Source organism: Oncorhynchus mykiss, chromosome 30 (assembly GCF_013265735.2).
Source record: "Oncorhynchus mykiss isolate Arlee chromosome 30, USDA_OmykA_1.1, whole genome shotgun sequence".
Lineage (NCBI taxonomy): Eukaryota > Metazoa > Chordata > Actinopteri > Salmoniformes > Salmonidae > Oncorhynchus > Oncorhynchus mykiss.
This window is the reverse complement of record NC_050570.1, coordinates 22,728,016-22,746,992: the sequence shown is the minus strand read 5'-3', so window position 1 is coordinate 22,746,992 and position 18,977 is coordinate 22,728,016. Positions and strand designations below refer to the sequence as shown.

The 18,977-nt window shown below is 41.5% G+C and overlaps 1 protein-coding gene across 11 annotated transcripts in view; it reads right to left on the bottom strand.

The window, feature by feature from the left end:
* Positions 1-1,166: 1,166 nt before the first annotated feature.
* The window catches only part of LOC110521559 (ELAV-like protein 4), an 82,559-nt gene continuing 64,748 nt past the window's right edge, over positions 1,167-18,977 (bottom strand). For 9 of the 11 annotated variants that reach the window (XM_021599176.2, XM_021599177.2, XM_036968748.1 and 6 more), the window contains 2 exons: positions 15,897-15,935; positions 1,167-5,184 (listed from right to left, as the gene is read on the bottom strand). In XM_021599176.2, the coding sequence (XP_021454851.1) occupies positions 4,857-5,184; positions 15,897-15,935 (367 nt within the window). In that variant the 3' untranslated portion in view covers positions 1,167-4,856. The remainder of the gene's footprint in view (positions 5,185-15,896; positions 15,936-18,977) is intronic. The other 2 variants (XM_021599178.2, XM_021599179.2) reach the window with 1 other exon arrangement.

Sequence of the window (18,977 nt, the reverse complement as noted above, 5' to 3'; positions counted from 1 at the left end):
GGCTCTGGGAAACGAGGCCCAGATGATTCCATCAGTAGGCTAAAGGCAGAGACTGAGGGCAGCTTTTAAGGGGACTCTAGAGCAGTGGAACAGAGTGACTCATGTTTTCAGAACCCGGCCTTGATGGGATTCCTGCCTCATTAAACCACTAACAACTGGAAAACACAAGGCTGGCTGGACAGCGCTGCTTACATCCATAATCTCCTCAGCAGCCATAATGGCCTTTGTTTTTATTTAAAAGATTATTTTGGCTGGAAAGTGTATTACATGAAAGGACACGATTGGCATGGCCAGACTATCGCATTTAGGGCCCCGGGGCACCAACCTTTTTTTGGAAATCATCTATCTTACTATATTTCAACACATTTTGCCATGGTGCAGAGAAAAAACGACTGCTTATTAGCTCATCTCGTGCTTTTTTTTCCACATTTTGCCATCAGGCAGAGAGAAAATGTGCAGTTTAAAACATAATTTCCTGCTATTCTATTTTTTCCCACATGAGACTGAGAGAACATTTTGCAGTTTTGAAGCAAATTCCCTGCAATTCTAAACATTTAACTATCATATGCTATCTGGGAGCCCGATAGGTCATCCAGCCCTGAAGGTTGCGCTATATTTCTGCAGTTTGTACATCAGTGTCAACAATGTGAGCTGTGATTTTATTTATTTGTTATTTCACCTTTATTTAACCAGGTAGGCAAGTTGAGAACCAGTACTCATTTACAATTGTAATCATCTCTGATGTTAAAATACTTTAGCAGGTATGCAGGGGGCACTATTATCTCACAAGTGCACTTCTCCACGTGCAACCTGACTGGTTATTATATAACTGTCTCAGACATTGAATTAATCAATTTATTTTATTACTATATCAATATACTGTATTTCATGGTATTCAAAATGCCAGGGTTTCGAGTATTTGAGAAAGAGACGAAGCAGTCATGAATTATGATAGTGACATTTTATATTGAGCCGTGAATAATTCTCTATGAAATCTATATTGAAATAGATATTTTGTATATCCAAGGCAGGAGTTATGTGAAGCTTTACTGATACATCACTCTGGATCTGCAGGAGCTAGCTTCTAATCGTACATTATTCTGCTTCTAAAAGGTGAGTGTGCAATTGATAATGTAATAACGCCATTTACGAGAAGAAACAACAAAGCTCTTCAACACCTCATTTTATTGTCCCAACATTCAAAAGTACAAATAATTCAAACACAACAGTTTTATGAGAAAAAAAAAAACATTTACAGCAAGATTTTTATTTTGTTTCCAGTTTCAGAAATTACCTAAACTAGCAAGGATAACATGAAGTCATTCATCGCAGTAATTGGATTAAGAATACTAAGAATAACAGCAATAATAATAATAATAACAATAATCAATAATCGATAAGTGATAGCATAAGTAAGAGGGACCAGTAAGGCCCTGTGAACTTTTTTCTTATTTTTTGTCTTTAAAGATAGTTAATAGATTTTCAGATAGTAAACAAACACATTTTAGGAGAAAATAAAAAATGACAAGAGCCTTGTTCCTCTCTTTACCTTCCCTCCTACACTACTGGCTGTTGATTTCCTATTGGCAGGCTGCCACTATAAGGCGCTACAGGGGATGGTGTGAGCCATAGGGGTTGGACATAGACCGAGGTGACACAGCCCCATGTTTCAAACACCCTTACAAACACACACACACACACACACACACACACACACACACACACTCACACACACACACACACACTCACACACACACACACACACACACACACACACACACACACAAACGTTTTCACAAACACACTCACACGCATGAACACAGACGCACAAGAGGGTCTAGACAGAACACAGGCACACATCATAAGAGTTTAAAAGACATAGGAAATATGTTCACACATCAGAACGACATTCTACTGGGGTTGTTGCATAATTCAAGCTCCCAACAGCTCTGGAGCATGAAAAGGGGTCCGTTGGTGTTCTGAGGTCAGAACCGTATAGTGGTTGGATGATGTCAGATGGGCTGCCTAAGACGTGGTTATGAGAGAGTATGTATATGCATGTCAAAGTGTTTATAATGTCCCTACACCTCATGTTTTCTGGTTCAACAAAATCCAATTCAGTACTTCTGGAACCATTCCCGACCTTTACCTTTCAAAATATATATAATATTATAGTATATAAAATATAGAATGGGTACAATCCATGAAATACCTTCAGTCTTTTTAAATTGCAACAACTGCCATAAGTACAGTTAGTGTGCAATGTTCAAGATCTCTTTAAAGAGATGTTCTTATGTAACTTTCAAACATGATGATTCTCTAAAAATAAGTTTGACTCTTAGGTGAATTGACTGATTACTCAAGTGCAATGAATGACCCTCAAATAAAATGGACATTTATTTGCTCATCAAATTCATGTGCCCGAGTTTCCAAAATTGGATGTTATAAAATGTTTGAAAACTGAAAACTATACTTCAGACCCACATTTTTGCATAAAGTTTCATCACAAAGCGGTAGTGTGGAGGGAGGGTGCGGAGTGGCTTTAAAACGACACAAACTGATCACAGGTTATATTGAACCAGAACAACTGTTATAACATTCTATTAAGACTAAACTGTATTGAAAAAGATTTAAAGATTTTGTTTAACAAGACAAGAAAAAAGCAATAGCAAATTTAACTATCAACTAGGTTATGCATAGCGAGTAACTGTTTCTAGTAATAAGGGAAGAGCGTCACCAACCCTCTTGACATTTTTTTTAGTTTTCAACTTTTGGATTTTTTATATTGTAATTTTGATATATCGGTACAAAGCACAAACGTACTAAAAGTTCTCAGTGCAGTGGACTAACGGAAGAGCCTCTCCCCTAGTCGCTTGGTTCCCTTTTGCTCAGAAACGTCCTCCCTCCCTGTACCAGAATCACGTAAATACACAGACCGAACAAATAAATACCAAAATAAATAAATCATTAATAGAAATAAATAAATAGTTGAAGCAATGAAACAATCAATAAATAATTAATAAATACGTTATTTTATAAGCTTTTGTTAAATTTATTTTGCCGCGGTAGTTAACAAAAATGTAATCCAAAACGTTTTTTTTCCCCACAAGCGACATGACAACATATTAAACAGGATTCCTCACGAGTTTTCTAAATAACTGAACCATCACTTCATAAAGTTGTCATATGAAAAAGACAAGCTAAAACAAAAAACAGTGACAACTCATATAGATATAGATATTGTAAAACAAATGTAGACTATATATTATCTATTTGTACACAACAAATAAAGACACCGTTGTAATAGATCCTTTGAGGAAACAAATATCTAGACTAACATAACTAGCTAATTATTATAGAATTTTGACAATGCTTCACACTCAGCAAGTAACCTAAAAGTCAGCAAGCCAAAGAAAACTGTTTTAGGTGATTCTTACATGGCCCAAAGTCCGTCATCTGGTTTTTCAGCAAGGAATAATCTAACCAGATGGGGGCCAACAATAAAAATAAAAAGAACAGCAGCTCAATTCAATGTCAGCATCAAAGTATTTTTTTCCTCTAAACAACACATAGAACAACAAACTTGGATATTTAAGATACGTAAATCATGTAATATAGCACCTACTGTTGATCGCTAAAGGACGTTCTTTTCAAATTCCACAAAATGATAGCAAAGAAATCAATAGATAATGTAGGTTTTCTAAATGGATAGATGTGTATATAGTCATTACTGATATCCCATAGACTGACAAAAATAAAACAAGTGGACAATGCTTCTTGCTTTGGGCTCCGGACTGTGAGGATGGTTAGGCCTTGAAAGACCTCTTTCCCTTCCCTTTTGGGTATCGCTGTTGAATAATTACGCACTATGAAAAATTACGAAGATCACCTGCCTCAATTTGCATCCCTTGACAAAACCTTCCATCTACAAAATCATCGCCAATCAATTTCTCCTAAAAACAAACAACCTTTGATCCTAAAAAGTACCACTGCAGAACGAACAAGACAAGGTGGCGCACATCCCTCCCCCCACCCTCTAATTAGCCAGTCAAAATATTTTTCTATTTTTTCAAATCCAGATTCTTGTAAAAATTCTTCAATAATTCTTATTTTAATTATCATATTATAAAAATAGATTTTCTTCTCTTTATTTTTTATTTTTCTAAATGCATTTTCAAGCAAAGAGATTTTCTCTTTGGCAATTGTGTTTTTTAAATCACTTAACGTGTCACCAGGAAAGCTAACCCATCCCCTCCCTCTCCCAATCTCCCAAACCCCAGTGAGGAAAGACATGTTTTGTTTGCAATACAAAACATTTTTTTTAAATCATTTTTTTCTGCATCAGAGAAAACAGGATTGTGTAATCCCTTAGAATTTATAGGGGTTTTTAATATACACAAAAAATGAATGAATGGTCACCAATTTAAAAAAGAGCCCCCTCCCTTCTTCTGTCAGGGAGGCATAATTCTAACGACAGTGGATCCGGATTTAAAAAAGAAAGAAATCCTGAATCAAGAACAAGAAAGTTCAATCTAAAAAGGATATTCTCTTCTTTGAAATAAGGGGACTGGTTTTGCTACTGTTTACATAGAAGAGAAAATCATTTAACAATCACAAGAACAGAAAGGATATACAACAGGAATCCTGTATTATCACAGGGATTCCCAAATTATGGATATTTTTATCTTTCATTTTGTAATACTTAGGCAACATTGGCTTATAGGTCCAAAGCTATATTATAAGCCGTTTCTAGTTCTTTTTTGTTTGTTTGTTTGCTGTGTTCCTGTTGGAGAGTTGCTGTGTTGGGCGACTATAAGGGTGATGGTGGTGACAGGGGATTTGGAGTGAGGAGGGGTTCAGGACTTGTGGGTCTTGTTGGTCTTGAATGAGACTTGCAAGACGCGGTCGCCCAACCGGTACCCATTGAGACTGGCGATGGCCATAGCCGCCTCGTCGTAGTTCGTCATGGTGACGAAGCCGAAGCCCTTGCATTTGTTGGTGTTGAAGTCGCGGATGACCTTGACGTTGTTGACCGCTCCGAAGGGCCCGAACAGCTGCCACAGGACGCTCTCGTCAGAATCTGGAGACAGGTTGTAGACAAAGATGCACCAGCCAGTGCCTGTGTGGCCAGGGATGTTCATGCCCACCAGGCTAGTCATGCTGTCAATGGTGATAGGAGAAAACCTGCACCACAAGATAGACAGGGAGAGAGATAGGTAGGGAGATAAAGAGCACAATGTTAAGTGAAACAAATGTCAAATTGAGAGAAATAGGAAATGCATGGATGGATTTGCAAGCTCTGAGCTTGTAGGACAAGCCATTTCCCTATACACTCAAGTTCCCCTCCAAGTGTCCAAAGTGAAACCAAACTCTGCAATCCCAAGCATCTACTGTATTGGTGTTAAGTCTTTATAACTACCTCCAACCAGCCCTCAGTACATACAGTGCCAACCAACAGCTCTAGCCTTCCTATCCATCCAACATGTATTATTACCAGTGTTACCCAGTGCACAATGCACTGTGGGTATGTCTGTCTGTGTACAGTATCCTCCTGCTAGACTATCTCCCCTCTATCGCTCCTTGCTATTGACTGAGCGGCTTCTTCTCAAGGCTGACTGCTCTGCGGGGGCCTGCTGGGAAATGTCTCCAGCAGCAGCATACGAGGGAGAGAGGCACAAGGGAAGCTTTTCTCCTTCTGTCTCCCTGAGTGCCTCTATTGGGAACTAAATTGCAGGAACTTGCTGAATTAAAACATTTTTAAATTCATCAGATATTGAGTATGCAACCAAGTAAATCTGCTCTTATTCGCCCTGTAATCTTCTCCCTTTTTGCAATACAGAGATTTGAATGCTCAGTTGACTTCACTTACTGCCTTTGTGCTTAAAGGAAATTGCCACTTTAAATAAAAGTTCAATTGTATAAAAGGTTAATTCTGTAGGAATGACTATAAGCATTATTGGGTCTGCTTTAATTGAGATTTCCGCTTTACTGCAGCTGTCTCAGAGAAGCCTCCTCCTTATTCAGGAAGGAGAAAACCAAATGGAAAATGGAAGCCCTTTACAGCCCAGTACCAGTAGCAATACGAACAAAGTGTATTCCATCCACCAACACTGCAGTCATATGTTTTGGGGTGGATGAGGATGACAGTGATCATAGTCTTGTATTGGCAAGAATCAGTACTACATGAACTTTAACATCTTTGCCATCACAATATTCTGTTTGGTTATTGTTTGTGTCTCATTACAGTCACTCTATCTACTGGGCTCCTGAGTGGTGCAGCGGTCTAAGGCACTGCATCTCAGTGCTTGAGGTGTCACTACAGACACCCTAGTTCAATTCCAGGCTGTATCACAACTGGCTGTGATTGGGTGTCCCATAGGGTGGCGCACAATTGGCCCAGTGTTGTCTGGGCTTGGCCGGTCATTATCTTGTAAATAAGAATTTGTTCTTAACTGCCAAGTTAAATAAACGTAAAATAATACATATATTTTTAAAATCCATCACCCTGTGTGAAATGAATATTTTTAACAGCAAGTCTTCCCTTCACTAGAGGTCTTAAAACATACAGTTATGAATATAACCACTGTTCCCTGAAGGAGGGAACGGGGTATAACATACCCATGGGCAGTCAACAACAAATCATACTCACCTGAAAACTGAAATCATGCCGAACTGGCCAATGGATGCCAAGCCCGCCCTCAGAAACCCCGCCTTCCTGGCTATTATACAGGGGCCCGCATTAATTTCCTCAATTCAGTAACGCTCTTTAGTGATCCCAAACCCCATGACGGCGCGATGCCAAAATACAGTAGCAGTCAAAAGTTTGGACACAACTACTCATTCCAGGGGTTTTCTTTATTTTTACTATTTTCTACATTGTAGAATAATAGTGAAGAGTCAATGATGCTTTACCCTGGTCTCCTAAAACGTATTTTGGCTCGCATGTCATACTACAGGGTATAGAGACAAAAACCGTACCTGTACCATTACACTGGGTCCACTTAGTGTCAGACTTGGTATCAGGACGTTTTCATGTTGGTGTAGAGTCTACACTGCCAGTAAAAGGAGTCACATTACTACTAGGGAACTATATTGCTGGTGGTAACGTCACTCATGTGTTAGAAGTAGTAGACAACCCAGAAATCAAAACTGCAGATGATAAATTGGTTCAAGCATTTCCACGTTTTCCCTGCTTGTGTGTTAACGAGGGTACAATCTCACAAGCTGGGAGATGTGGTGGATTTGTCTAGTTCCATTTTTGAGAATGTTGAGGTAGAAGACAATGCACCGAGTATTCCTTCTGCAAGGCCGACAGTTTTTACCCCCGTAAAAACTAAGGCAAAGGGAAGCGAAATCGCGCCCCAATTACATGTCATTCTCTGTCACCCCTGAGAAGGTGATTGAATGTCAAAAAGGAGACACCAGTCTTCGCAAGTGTTTTGCATCGGTAATTTACACTGAGGAAGCTAAAACTAAGGAGACTGCCTACTTTATGGAAGCAGGAGTTTTGATGCATAAATGGGCAGCTCATGACACCATTAGTGACTGGAGTGAAGTGTGTCAAGTGGTTGTTCCTACACCGTTCTGACAGCATATGCTCTCACTCGCCAATAACCAGGCGTGGTCCGGATATTTGGGGATCACGAAGACTTATAACCGAGTACTTCGACATTTTTTCTGGCCAGGTTTGAAGTCTGACTTGATCCAATTTTGTAAAACATGTCATGTATGTCAACTCACTGGGAAAGCGATTCAAACAGTTCCTCGTGCGCCGCTCTGCCCGATTCCTGTGGTGGGGGAACCGTTTGAATGAGTTATAATCTATTGTGTAGGCCCGTTGCCGAAAACCAGGTCAGTTAACCAGTTCTTACTAACAATAATGTGCAGTGCTACTCGATACCCAGAGGCTATCCCTCTCAGTACTATAACGGCTAAGACTGTGGTGAATGTCACTAGTGAAGTTCTTCTCTATGTTTGGTCTCCCTAAAGTAATCAAAACTGATCAGGGAACCAACTTTATGTCATAACTGTTCTCAAATGTGTTAAAGACACTGTGTATTTCCCATCAGTATCATCCGGAGAGTCAAGGGGCCCTCGAACGCTGGCATCAGATGCTAAAGGCGATGCTATGCAAGTATTGCATGGATACCAGTACCAATTGGGATGAGGGCGTGCCCTTTGTCCTATTTGCTATCAGGGAAACAATACAAGAGTCCTTAGGGTTCAGCCCTGCGGACCTTGTGTTTGGACACACCCCACAGAGTTCGCAAAAAGTTTTTAAGGAGCATATCCTATCTCCTACACCCAGTAGCGTCACTAAAAATGTGTTGGATTATGTCAGTAAAATGCGGTAGAGGCTGCACGCCGCATGTGCGTTAGCCCAAAAGTCTGTCTCCTCATCTCAAAAGCGCATGAAATGACATTATGACAAAGAGGCTGTTGGCCATTCTTTGGAACCAGGGGATCAAGTCTTAGTTTTGTTGCCAATCCCTGGCTCATCTCTGTCGGCACGTTTTTCTCATCTCTGTCGGCACGCCATATCTTGTGGAAAATAAACTCAGTGACACCAATTATGTGATAAAGACCGTAGGGATTCTTCCCGTGTGTGTCATGTAAACAGAACAGGATAAGGAGGACGGGTTGGAGTTACGCCATACGTTTCAGCAGTGTGAACGCTTATGTAATTCAGGGATGCTGAAAAAGTTACCCTCTCAAATGGAACATTTGGATAACGATCAAACTAATGATGTTATCCTATTGATAAATCGTTTTCTCAATGTGTTTCATGAAGTTCCAAGTCGCACGTCCATCTTGGAACATGACGTGGATGTGGGGAACGCTGCTCCTATACGTCAGCATCCGTACCGGGTTAATGTGAAGAAAAGGAAATTAATGAAAAGTGAGGTAGCTTATTTATTACAGAATGACATGACAAAACCCAGTAAAAGCTCCTGGAGTTCCCCATGTATTCTTGTTCCTAAGCCTGACGGCACGTCCCGCTTATGTATGGACTATCATCGCGTAAATGCAGTTACAAAGACTGAATATTTTCCTCTACCTCACTTAGATGACTGCATTGATAGAATTGGCTCTGCTGCTTACGTTAGTAAGTCAGATTTGCTAAAAGGTTATTGGCAGGTGCCTCTGACCTCTCGAGCTTCTGACATCTCGCCTTTCATTACGCCTGATAACTTCGTACAATACACTGTGATGCCCTTTGGAATGTGTAATGCACCTGCTACTTTTCAACTCCTAGTTAACATTGTGTTCACGGATGTGCCAAATTCTACTGCTTACCTTGACGATGTTGTGATTCATTCGTCTACTTGGTCTGATCATCTCGCCACCTTGAAAAGTGTGTTTCAGCGGTTGGAGAATGCTTATTTAACCCTCAATTTGGCCAAGTGTGAGTTTGGGAAGGCTACTGTGACTTACTTAGGGAAGCAGGTGGGATGAGGTAAAGTGCGCCCAGTAACTGGCAAACTGGAAGCAATTGTTACTTCTCCTACACCCACGACTCGCCGCCAGTTGAGCAGATTCCTGGGGATGGTAGGGTACTATCGTACATTCTGTAAGAATGTAGTAGCTCAGCTTAGTCCCAAAGTACCATATAAGTGGTCACAGGACTGTAACTATGCTTTTGAGTCTGACAAAGCGCTACTTTGTAGTGCCCCAGTGCTTGCTGACTCCAACTTTGACAAACCTTATAAATTGGACATAGATGCTAGTATAGTGGGGGTGGGTGTGGTTCTCTTGCAGGAAGATGAAGAGGGAATGGATCGGCCTGTCAGTTTCTTCTCCCGTAAGTTCAACTCGTGTCCGTCAAGGTACTCCACTATTGAACAAGAGACGCTGGCTTTATTGCTAGCCTTACAGTTCTTTGAGGTATATGTGGGCTCCAGTGCCTTGCCTGTACTGGTCTTCCCAGACCATAAACCTTTGGTGTTTTTGAAGCAAATGTAGAATCAGAACTGCCGACTTAAAGATTCATTATGTGAAGGGTTCGGCGAATGTGGTTGCTGACGCTCTATCACGGGTTTAGTAACTGGGTATGCATGTTGTTGTGGGTTTGTATGTATGTGTATGTATTTCAGGAAATGGCTTCCTGGATTCCCCCTTAACAACACATGCTGTCCCTCCAACATCGGAAGGAAATGCCTCAGCAATAGCAAAACAGTCAGTAGGTCTTGGTAATTGATATGTAGCGCCCTTTGCGCTGTTAACCAAATCCCGCTTTCCAAGTAGCGACCACACACAGCCCTCCCCATCCCAGTAAGGATGCGTCTGTCATGTTCACCCTGCGGGACACTACCCAGCCGATGAGAACCCACTGCAAACAGTAGTCACGGGTGACAGTAGTCACAATGTCCTTAGGCACGACGGGAATACCTTGAGAAACCGATGTGGCGAGATGTGTCCAGACGTGTAGCAATCACCCAGTTCTGAAAGAGACACATAAACAGAAGTCCCAGAGGCACCAAAGCTATCACAGAGGACATCAGACCCAATAACCACAGGCACAAGCGAAAAGGCACAGATTGCACCAGCTGAAACTGTGCCAGACAGAGCCGGAATGCGATCCTCTTCTGTTGGGACAAAAACTTTTCTTGTTATCCACTATGAACCCCAGAGACTGAATATGGGAAACCAGTGTGGCAGTGTGGAGCTCCACCTATTCCCTCGACTCCACTACGATCAGCCAATCGTCCAGATAGGCCAATACTCTGATCCCCTGGCACCACAAGGGTTCAGAGTATTGGTGCGGGGTGATAGGGAGAGCACAAAAGGCAGGACCAGAAACTCTTAGACTACACCCTCGAAATTAAACATCAGAAACGTTCTGTGGAGAGGATGTTTAGCCACATGAAAATATGCATCCTTCAGATTAGAATGGCCGATTAATTAGGGCCGATTTCAAGTTTTCATAACAATCGGAAATCTGTATTTTTGGACAACGATTTGGCCTATTTTTAATTACAAAATGTTTTAAAAACACCTTTATTTCATCTTTATTTAACTAGGCAAGTCAGTTAAGAACACATTCTTATTTTCAATGATGGCCTAGAAACGGTGGGTTAACTACCTTGTTCAGGGGCAGAACGACATATTTTTACCTTGTCAGCTCCGGCATTCAATCTTGCAACCTTACAGTTAACGAGTCCAACGCTCTAACCACCTGTCTCTCATTGCACTCCACGAGGAGCCTGCCTGTTACGCGAATGCAGTAAGCCAAGGTAAGTTACTAGCTAGCATTAAACTTGTCTCATAAAAAACAATCAATCAATCATAATCACTAGTTAACTACACATGGTTGATGATATTACTAGCTTATCTAGCGTGTGCATATAATTGATGCGGTGCATATTCGCAAAAAAGGACTGTCCTTGCTCCAATGTGTACCTAACCATAAACATCAATGCCTTTCTTAAAATCAATACACAGAAGTATATATTTTTAAACCTGCATATTTAGCTAAAAGAAATCCAGGTTAGCAGGCAATATTAACCAGGTGAAATTGTGTCACTTCTCTTGCGTTTATTGCACACAGTCAGGGTATATGCAACAGTTTGGGCCGCCTAATTTGCCAGAATTTTACGTAATTATGACAAAACATTGAAGGTTGTGCAATGTAACAGCAATATTTAGACTTATGGATGCCCCCGTTAGATAAAATACGGAACGGTTCCGTATTTCACTGAAAGAATAAACGTCTTGTTTTTGATGTGATAGTTTTCGGATTCGACCATATTAATGACGTAAGGCTCATATTTCTGTGTGTTATTATGTTATAATTAATTATATGATTTGATAGAGCAGTCTGACTGAGCGATGGTAGGCACCAGCAGGCTAGTAAGCATTCATTCAAACCGCACTTCCGCATTTTGCCAAGCAGCTCTTTGCTGTGCTTCAAGCCCATCAACTCCCGAGATTAGGCTGGTGTAACCCATGTGATAGCCCATGGTGTAACCCATCTAATAGCGTTTCAAACGTTACTCGCTCTGAGACTTGGAGTAGTTATTCCCCTTGCTCTGCATGGGTAACGCTGCTTCGAGGGTGGCTGTTGTTGATGTGTTCCTGGTTCGAGCCCAGGCAGGGGCGAGGAGAGGGACGGAAGCTATACTGTTACACTGGCAATACTAAAGTGCCTATAAGAACATCCAATAATCAAAGGTATATGATATACAAATGCTATAGAGAGAAATTGTCATATAATTCCTATAATAACTACAACCTAAAACGTCTTACCTGGGAATATTGAAAACTCATGTTAAAAGGAACCACCAGCTTTCATATGTTCTCATGTTCTGAGAAAGGAATTTAGACTTTAGCTTTCTTACATGGCACATATTGCACTTTTACTTTCTTCTCCAACACTTTGTTTTTGCATTATTTAAACCAAATTGAACATGTTTCATTATTTATTTGAGGCTAAATGTGATTTTATTGATGTATTATATTAAGTTAAAATAAGTGTTCATTCAGTATTGTTGTAATTGTCATTATTACAAATAAACTTTAAAAAATCGGCCAATTAATCGGTATCGGCCTTTTTTGGTCCTCCAATAATCGGTATCAGCGTTGAAAAAATCATAATCGGTCGACCTCTACTTCAGATCTATGGACGTGAACCAATCGCAGGGACGCGCCGACTGCGAAGTGTGAGCATGAAACCTTGTCCAGGATGGGACGCCATGTTCCATTGCTCTTGGGAACTAAAAAGTACTGGCTGTACCAACCACTCTGTACTTCTTACACAGGGACCAGCCGAAAAGCCTGCTTTGAACAAGGTCCTAGCGCCTCAAGACAGGCGCTAGAACTTTGGGGACCATTGACGTAATGACGCCACGAAAAGTAGGAGGATGCAAAGCCTTGTGACCACATTCAAAGACCGGGCTGCTACACCCTCAGCCTGGGACACTTTGTCCAGCTCATCCGCTGAGAACTGGCGCTGTTAATTCGGAAGCACCTGCTAGGATTTTCCCCCTTGTTAGCCTCTGGAGCTAAGTAACTCGCCAGCTTTCAATCCATTGGTGGTGTTCAAACGAGACCCGCCTCCTCCATACCCTCTACATTTCTTAACTCACAATAACTTGGTAGCACCAGTCTGGCTGAATGAGGGGAATCCCAGGTGGCCTTTAAATCATCGGCAAAATCTTTAAACAGGGGTAAGCAACACTTCACCGCTGCAGGGACAGGAAGTAAATACCTCCCCCCAAACCTGGAGGAACTCTGGTGTGGGGGAGAAGATGGCAAATCCACCCCCAGGTGATTTGCCGCTCTACGACACATCTACATCAAAGGTGCATTAACCACCAATGGTTCACTCTCCCCGCCGAATCCAATGGCTTTAAGCTGCCCCGGACTGATATCATCCGATTTGCACTCTGAAAACCCTCCAGAGCCAACCAGGGATAGTATATCATCCCCGGAATCTGGACTCTGACCACTGCCAGAGAATCAGGAATGAGCCTAACTCGGCTTAAATGTCACCCCAGTAAACTCAGACCACCGCTGCTACTCTCTCCTGACCTCAGACAACCACATTCCAGAGATCGCTTCACCAGCAGACAATTCGCCAGCAGCCCCAATTTTTCTCACAAAGTCAGCTCGACGGCCAATGGAAGTTGAACCCAGCCGGAGACAATAGTCACATGAACTGATCCGAGCCAAAGCCTCCTGAGCGTGTTTTCACCCCAGGCAAACAGGACAGCACTCGTGAGTATCTTTCATTTTCATTGTGAAACCACATGCCCTACAGAAAGATCAGGTCCAAACTCGGATGGTTAGCCTTTTTGAATGTACTCTCACCAACGGCCATCTTACTCAAGCAAGAAAGCACTGGGTTCACAAGCAGAGCAGAAAATCTTGTGTTTTTTAGCAAACACAAATCCTACCCAAGCAAGGAAGCATTAGCTACACAAGCAGAGCAGAAAGTAGTCCGCTTTTAGTAAACAGAAAAACCAAGACTCAAGACTTGCAACATCTATTGGGACGAGTACTCTCTCCCCACTAACAGACACCTAAGTCAGAGCCGAATCTCGTAGTCTTCATGTGCTTGAAAAGTTTGTAAGCTGAAGAGGAAAAAAATGAGGAAATTAATGCGAGCCCTGGTATTATAGCCAGGAAGGTGGGGTTTCCATGGGTGGGCTCAACATCCATTGGCCCGTTGGGCGTAATTTCTGTTTTCTTCAGGTGAATTTGATTGATCGTTGATTCCACATAGTATGTAATACCGAGTGACAGACTGAAAGGGAACTTCTAGTCACTTCAAGGCCTTTTTTAACTCATTCTATTCAGATTTCTTTGTCTGGGAGAAATAACACCTTCATGGTCATTTGGATGTTAATGCAGGTGTGTGTGAGGGTGAGAGACAAGCAGGCTGGCTAACAGAGCCACAGAGGAGACTACAGTAGTGTCTACCAGGGCAAATACAAACACACTGTGTTGATCTTCTATAGAGGAGTTGCATAGCAACAAGGAGGCTGACCTGCAGTGATCCCACCCTCCCCTAGCTCCCACCTCCACCTTGTACTGTTCACTTCTAAAATACACTGACTACTATTACTACTACACTTGCCTTTGTTCATTAATCACCACTTCAAACCATGTGCTTAGCAGGCAAGAGGCTATTCTCAAGGCATGGCTTGTTGGATTTCTGTATTCCAAACACTACTGCTTTGACAGTTTGTACATTTTCAATAGTTTTTGCCTTGGTGCTGTGTTGTTGAACCAGCAGGCACTGCAGCATATTAGTAAATATCATAAATGTTTTCTCTTATTTTTGTGGTAATTTTCTTGGTCAGATAATTTGCACCCCCTTTCAACTGAATTAATTGTTTCCTGCCCCCGTACAAATAGTGCTAGGTAGCCCAAGGAATGCTAGACAGATGAGTTGCTGCCTGGGACATTGACGGAAAGCTAGGTGTTAAAGATGATTTATCATGCATCATTCTGTCACTGTTAAAATTGAGCTTTCGCTCCCTGATTATGCCGAGTAGAAATGAATGCTTATCACTATTATGGAAACCGAGGAATTCAGGGGATTGGCCCTCATCACAGAACAAGCCTTTTAATCATTCCATTTAAAAATGGAAAAAAGAAAATTCTGCTTTTTTTCATGCTACATCTGGGATCACAGCCTTTTCAAAGGAACTCACTGATTACTGTAACATGCAACAAAATGTCATCAGCTGATATCATGTCTCAGAGCCGCTTCACTTTATGTAACATCAACAGTAGCAAAAGCAAAAGATATGAGCAAAAGGAGGTGATCAGAAGTCGAACTGGCTTCAGTGAAACAGCGTTTCCTGCAGGGATCCAGGTGTCTCTAGCCTTGCCCCCTACTGACCCCTGACCCCTTAACCCCAACACCCATCACTACTTGTGCCTGATGTTATAACCTATTGTAATACTAATACAAGTATTATTACAAAAATGGTGGCAAAATCCTATTGAATTGGTTGGTTTGATACTGTGAATCTGATTCACAGCTTTAAAATTAGGTGATTCTAAACTGAGCTTGATCCCAATGTAACATATAGATCTGGACAGAGGTTAGGCTAGAGTACCTGAATCCGGTAGAAAACAACACCTGAAAACAAGAGCTACACACAAGAGAACAGAAATATACACATAAACTATCCAAAGCATCGAAACGTAAAAGTCAGCAATCATCATACAAAGCAAATTGAACATTAGAAAACAAAAGAGCATTGTTTTCCTTTTGGACTAGTGGTTGGTGGATTCAAATTAAACAAGGCTAAAGAAAACCAAAAAAATCAGCGCAGAATAACCTTGAACTGAATCGAATGCAAGTGACTTCCAAAAATGAAGAAAACAAGAGATAAATAATTTTGTCAACATGGACATCTGGCATTCAGTGAAGTTTTAATTACCTCTTTACGCCATAGGCCATATTAAGCAAATTGTCCAGCCTGTAAAGAGAAGGAGGGTTCTGGGGTTAATGCCAGGCAGATGGTCGACTCACTCAATGGAACTAATGCTACATCCCTGCCTCAATCAAAGAAGAAAGCCATCCAGAGATGGGCCATTACACTGAGGAGCCACACCAGTCAGGGTTGGTGTCATTCACACAGTAACTAAGTAGCAGGCTAGCTAGCAATAGTACTGTACAGCGCTATCACAAGAGGTCACTCTGACGCCCAATCAGCCAGCACAATGAGACCCATTTTCACACTCCACACATTCTTATGCTGCATGTGGCTTTCAGAGTGGTTCCACTGTACATCTCTGCTGTTGTGTTGAGGTCAAATAATTGATAAGTGATTTATAATTGTGAGTTAAGCCATAGTACTTACGTCAAAGAAAATTTAGAAATCTTGTCTTTCTCATTCAATTCAATGTCGATCCTGAGTCTAGACAGCATAATGAAATAATGATTCTTTTCATTATTATTCCATTTGGCCTTAAGGTACTTTGCCATTATGTTTGTAATTTTCAAGAAGGTTGTGAGACAAATTGAACATATATTATAGTACTAAATAGAAGCCTACAATAATAATTCAAAAATCAAGACATGCCCCCTTCTCCAGAGTTCTGTCAGTGTAATGGTCATTTTGTGAGAGATAGTAAAGGTTTTAAGACAGGAAGATGACAGGAATAAAGTTGCATAGTAAAACAATAACTGACCAAAAGTAACAGTAACTGAACAAAACATTTTGTTGCCTGTTGACGCCTTTCCATGTGGAAAGGGTATAACATTTCATATGGGATGGTGTGTGTTAAGCCCAAATCAAACTAAACGTTATTTTTTTTTATGCACGTGAACATGCTGGAATTAGAATGGACGGTAGTGAAGGATAGAAAACAGGAGGTCCGCGTGTGAGCGTCAATAGCATCATAGAGCGTCAAATTAGAAAGCAGGTCTATTTTTCTCGTGTCTACGCAGCTACGCAAAGCAACGCTGGTAAAAATGATTGGATAAATTGCCAGAAAGTAGGCATTGTTGTGAATTGTTGTCTGGAATTGTGACATGTAAAGATAAAACGTGTCTATTTATTGTTGATAATAATACTGCCAGTGCCAATAATACATATTTGAAAAACATAATGTTATGCCTAGATGTGTTGATTTCGATCACAGGCATATAGACTAGGCAGGCTACGGCTAGGAAACTCCAGGAACTCCGATTTCAAGAGAGAATACTGTTAGTGGAAAGAACGAGACTAGCTAAATACTTTATAAACTGCTCGGGTTTATTCTCTACAACTGTCCTCACAAACATTTGTGAGCTAACATAACAATTGTTTAGAGCAGGCAGGTACAGTGGCTCCCGTAGGACATATAAGGTGAGTCAAAGGAACACAACAATAATTCACAAGGGCTACATAGCGAACTTAATAAATAAACTGTTTATTATGGATTCTTATGACAATTAAGTTGGCATACGCTCTGCACTGAATGTGAATTGACACTCTTCACTCTTTAAAAAAAATCTATGTTTAACCCCCTTTTCTTCCCAATTTCGTGATATCCAATTGGTAGTTAGTCTTGTCCCATCGCTGCAACTCCCGTACGGACTCAGGAGAGGCGATGGCCGCACCAATGTGTCGGAATGCACTCGGCCCGCCACAGGAGTTGCTAGAGCGTGATGGGACAAGGACATCCCAGCCGGGCCAAACCCTCCCCTAACCCGGACGACGCTGGGCCAATTGTCCGAACCAGGATCTGTAGTGACACAGCTTGCACTGCGATGCAGTGCCCTAGACCGCCACTCGGGAGCCCCGACGTGCTCTACTCTTGTGTGCAAATTTGGACGCCGTCGACGGCGTCTCTCCGTGTGATTTGGGTTTTAGTCAGTGCTGCTAGCTGGCTGGGAGGAACAATCAGGCTGGTCATGCAGACGGATAGTCACTGTGCTCAGTGGGCCAAGGATGGAAGCCCCTCAGCCACATAAATCAGAGGCTTTTTGGATGCAGCCTGCTTGGCCACTCAATGACCTTCATGTGTCACATGGGTCTGCACTGTCTCATGTCTTATTAAGCCCTTCAGCCTAATGGAAGGGTTGGGAACTTGGGGCCATTCTAAAGTACTTCTCCCCTTCAAAACACACAGCTCTGTCTGTGCTACAGGTCATCAGTGGGCAGAGATGCCGTCTGTGAACCTGACAAAAAAAATCTAAACAAAGCACAAAAATATGTTGACTCATTAAGGCAGCAATTAGGCCATTATGTGGGCTGGGACTGAGCAATCTGCTTTGTGGGTAAATGAGTCAATTGGACTGGAAGCTCTAAGGAGGCGCTTCAGGACGCTGTGCTGGAGACATCTGCTGGGCTGCTGCTGCAAAAACCAACCTGCCTTGGATGCCAGCTTTTCACACTGCCTCTCCAAGCCCTCAGCACACAATAGGGCCTTTGTGCTGCCTCTCAATGCATGTAAATGAGAAAGGTCTATTTAAAAAATCTGTTCAGTTAAAACCTGCTCATACCTTAGATATAATAAGCATAATTTACTTATTACTGTAATTATTAATGTGGAGAATCAGTAATAACTGAAACCTACTGTTTTTATTTTATTTTGTTTGCATCTTTAGAGGAGGACCAGAAAAACAGGCCTTACATTTAATGGTGGAAAATGGCCGACTTTGACAGGATAGGTGATGCACTTTCTGAGGTTGTGGGTTAGGTTTAGTCCTGTGGCTGTTGGTTGTAATAGTGAGATCTTTGTGTATTACAGGCAGCTAGCTAGCTCTTGATCGCCTAAGAGTGCTCAGACCGAGGAATCTGCAGAACCAAAAAATTGAGTTATTCCTAACTTTGTTGGTCTTACTTTTCTGTAATCTGGGCCAAAATCTGAAATAAATTTTTCGTTCAGGTCATAATTTGAATTTCTCATTGTGATTATCATGAGTATCATGGGGTATATTTTATTTGGGAATGAACCGTGGATGGTAAGAGGGGATAACCGTTTGTTTCATTATGGAATAAGGAGAGTGATCTGATGAGGTGATGTGATGG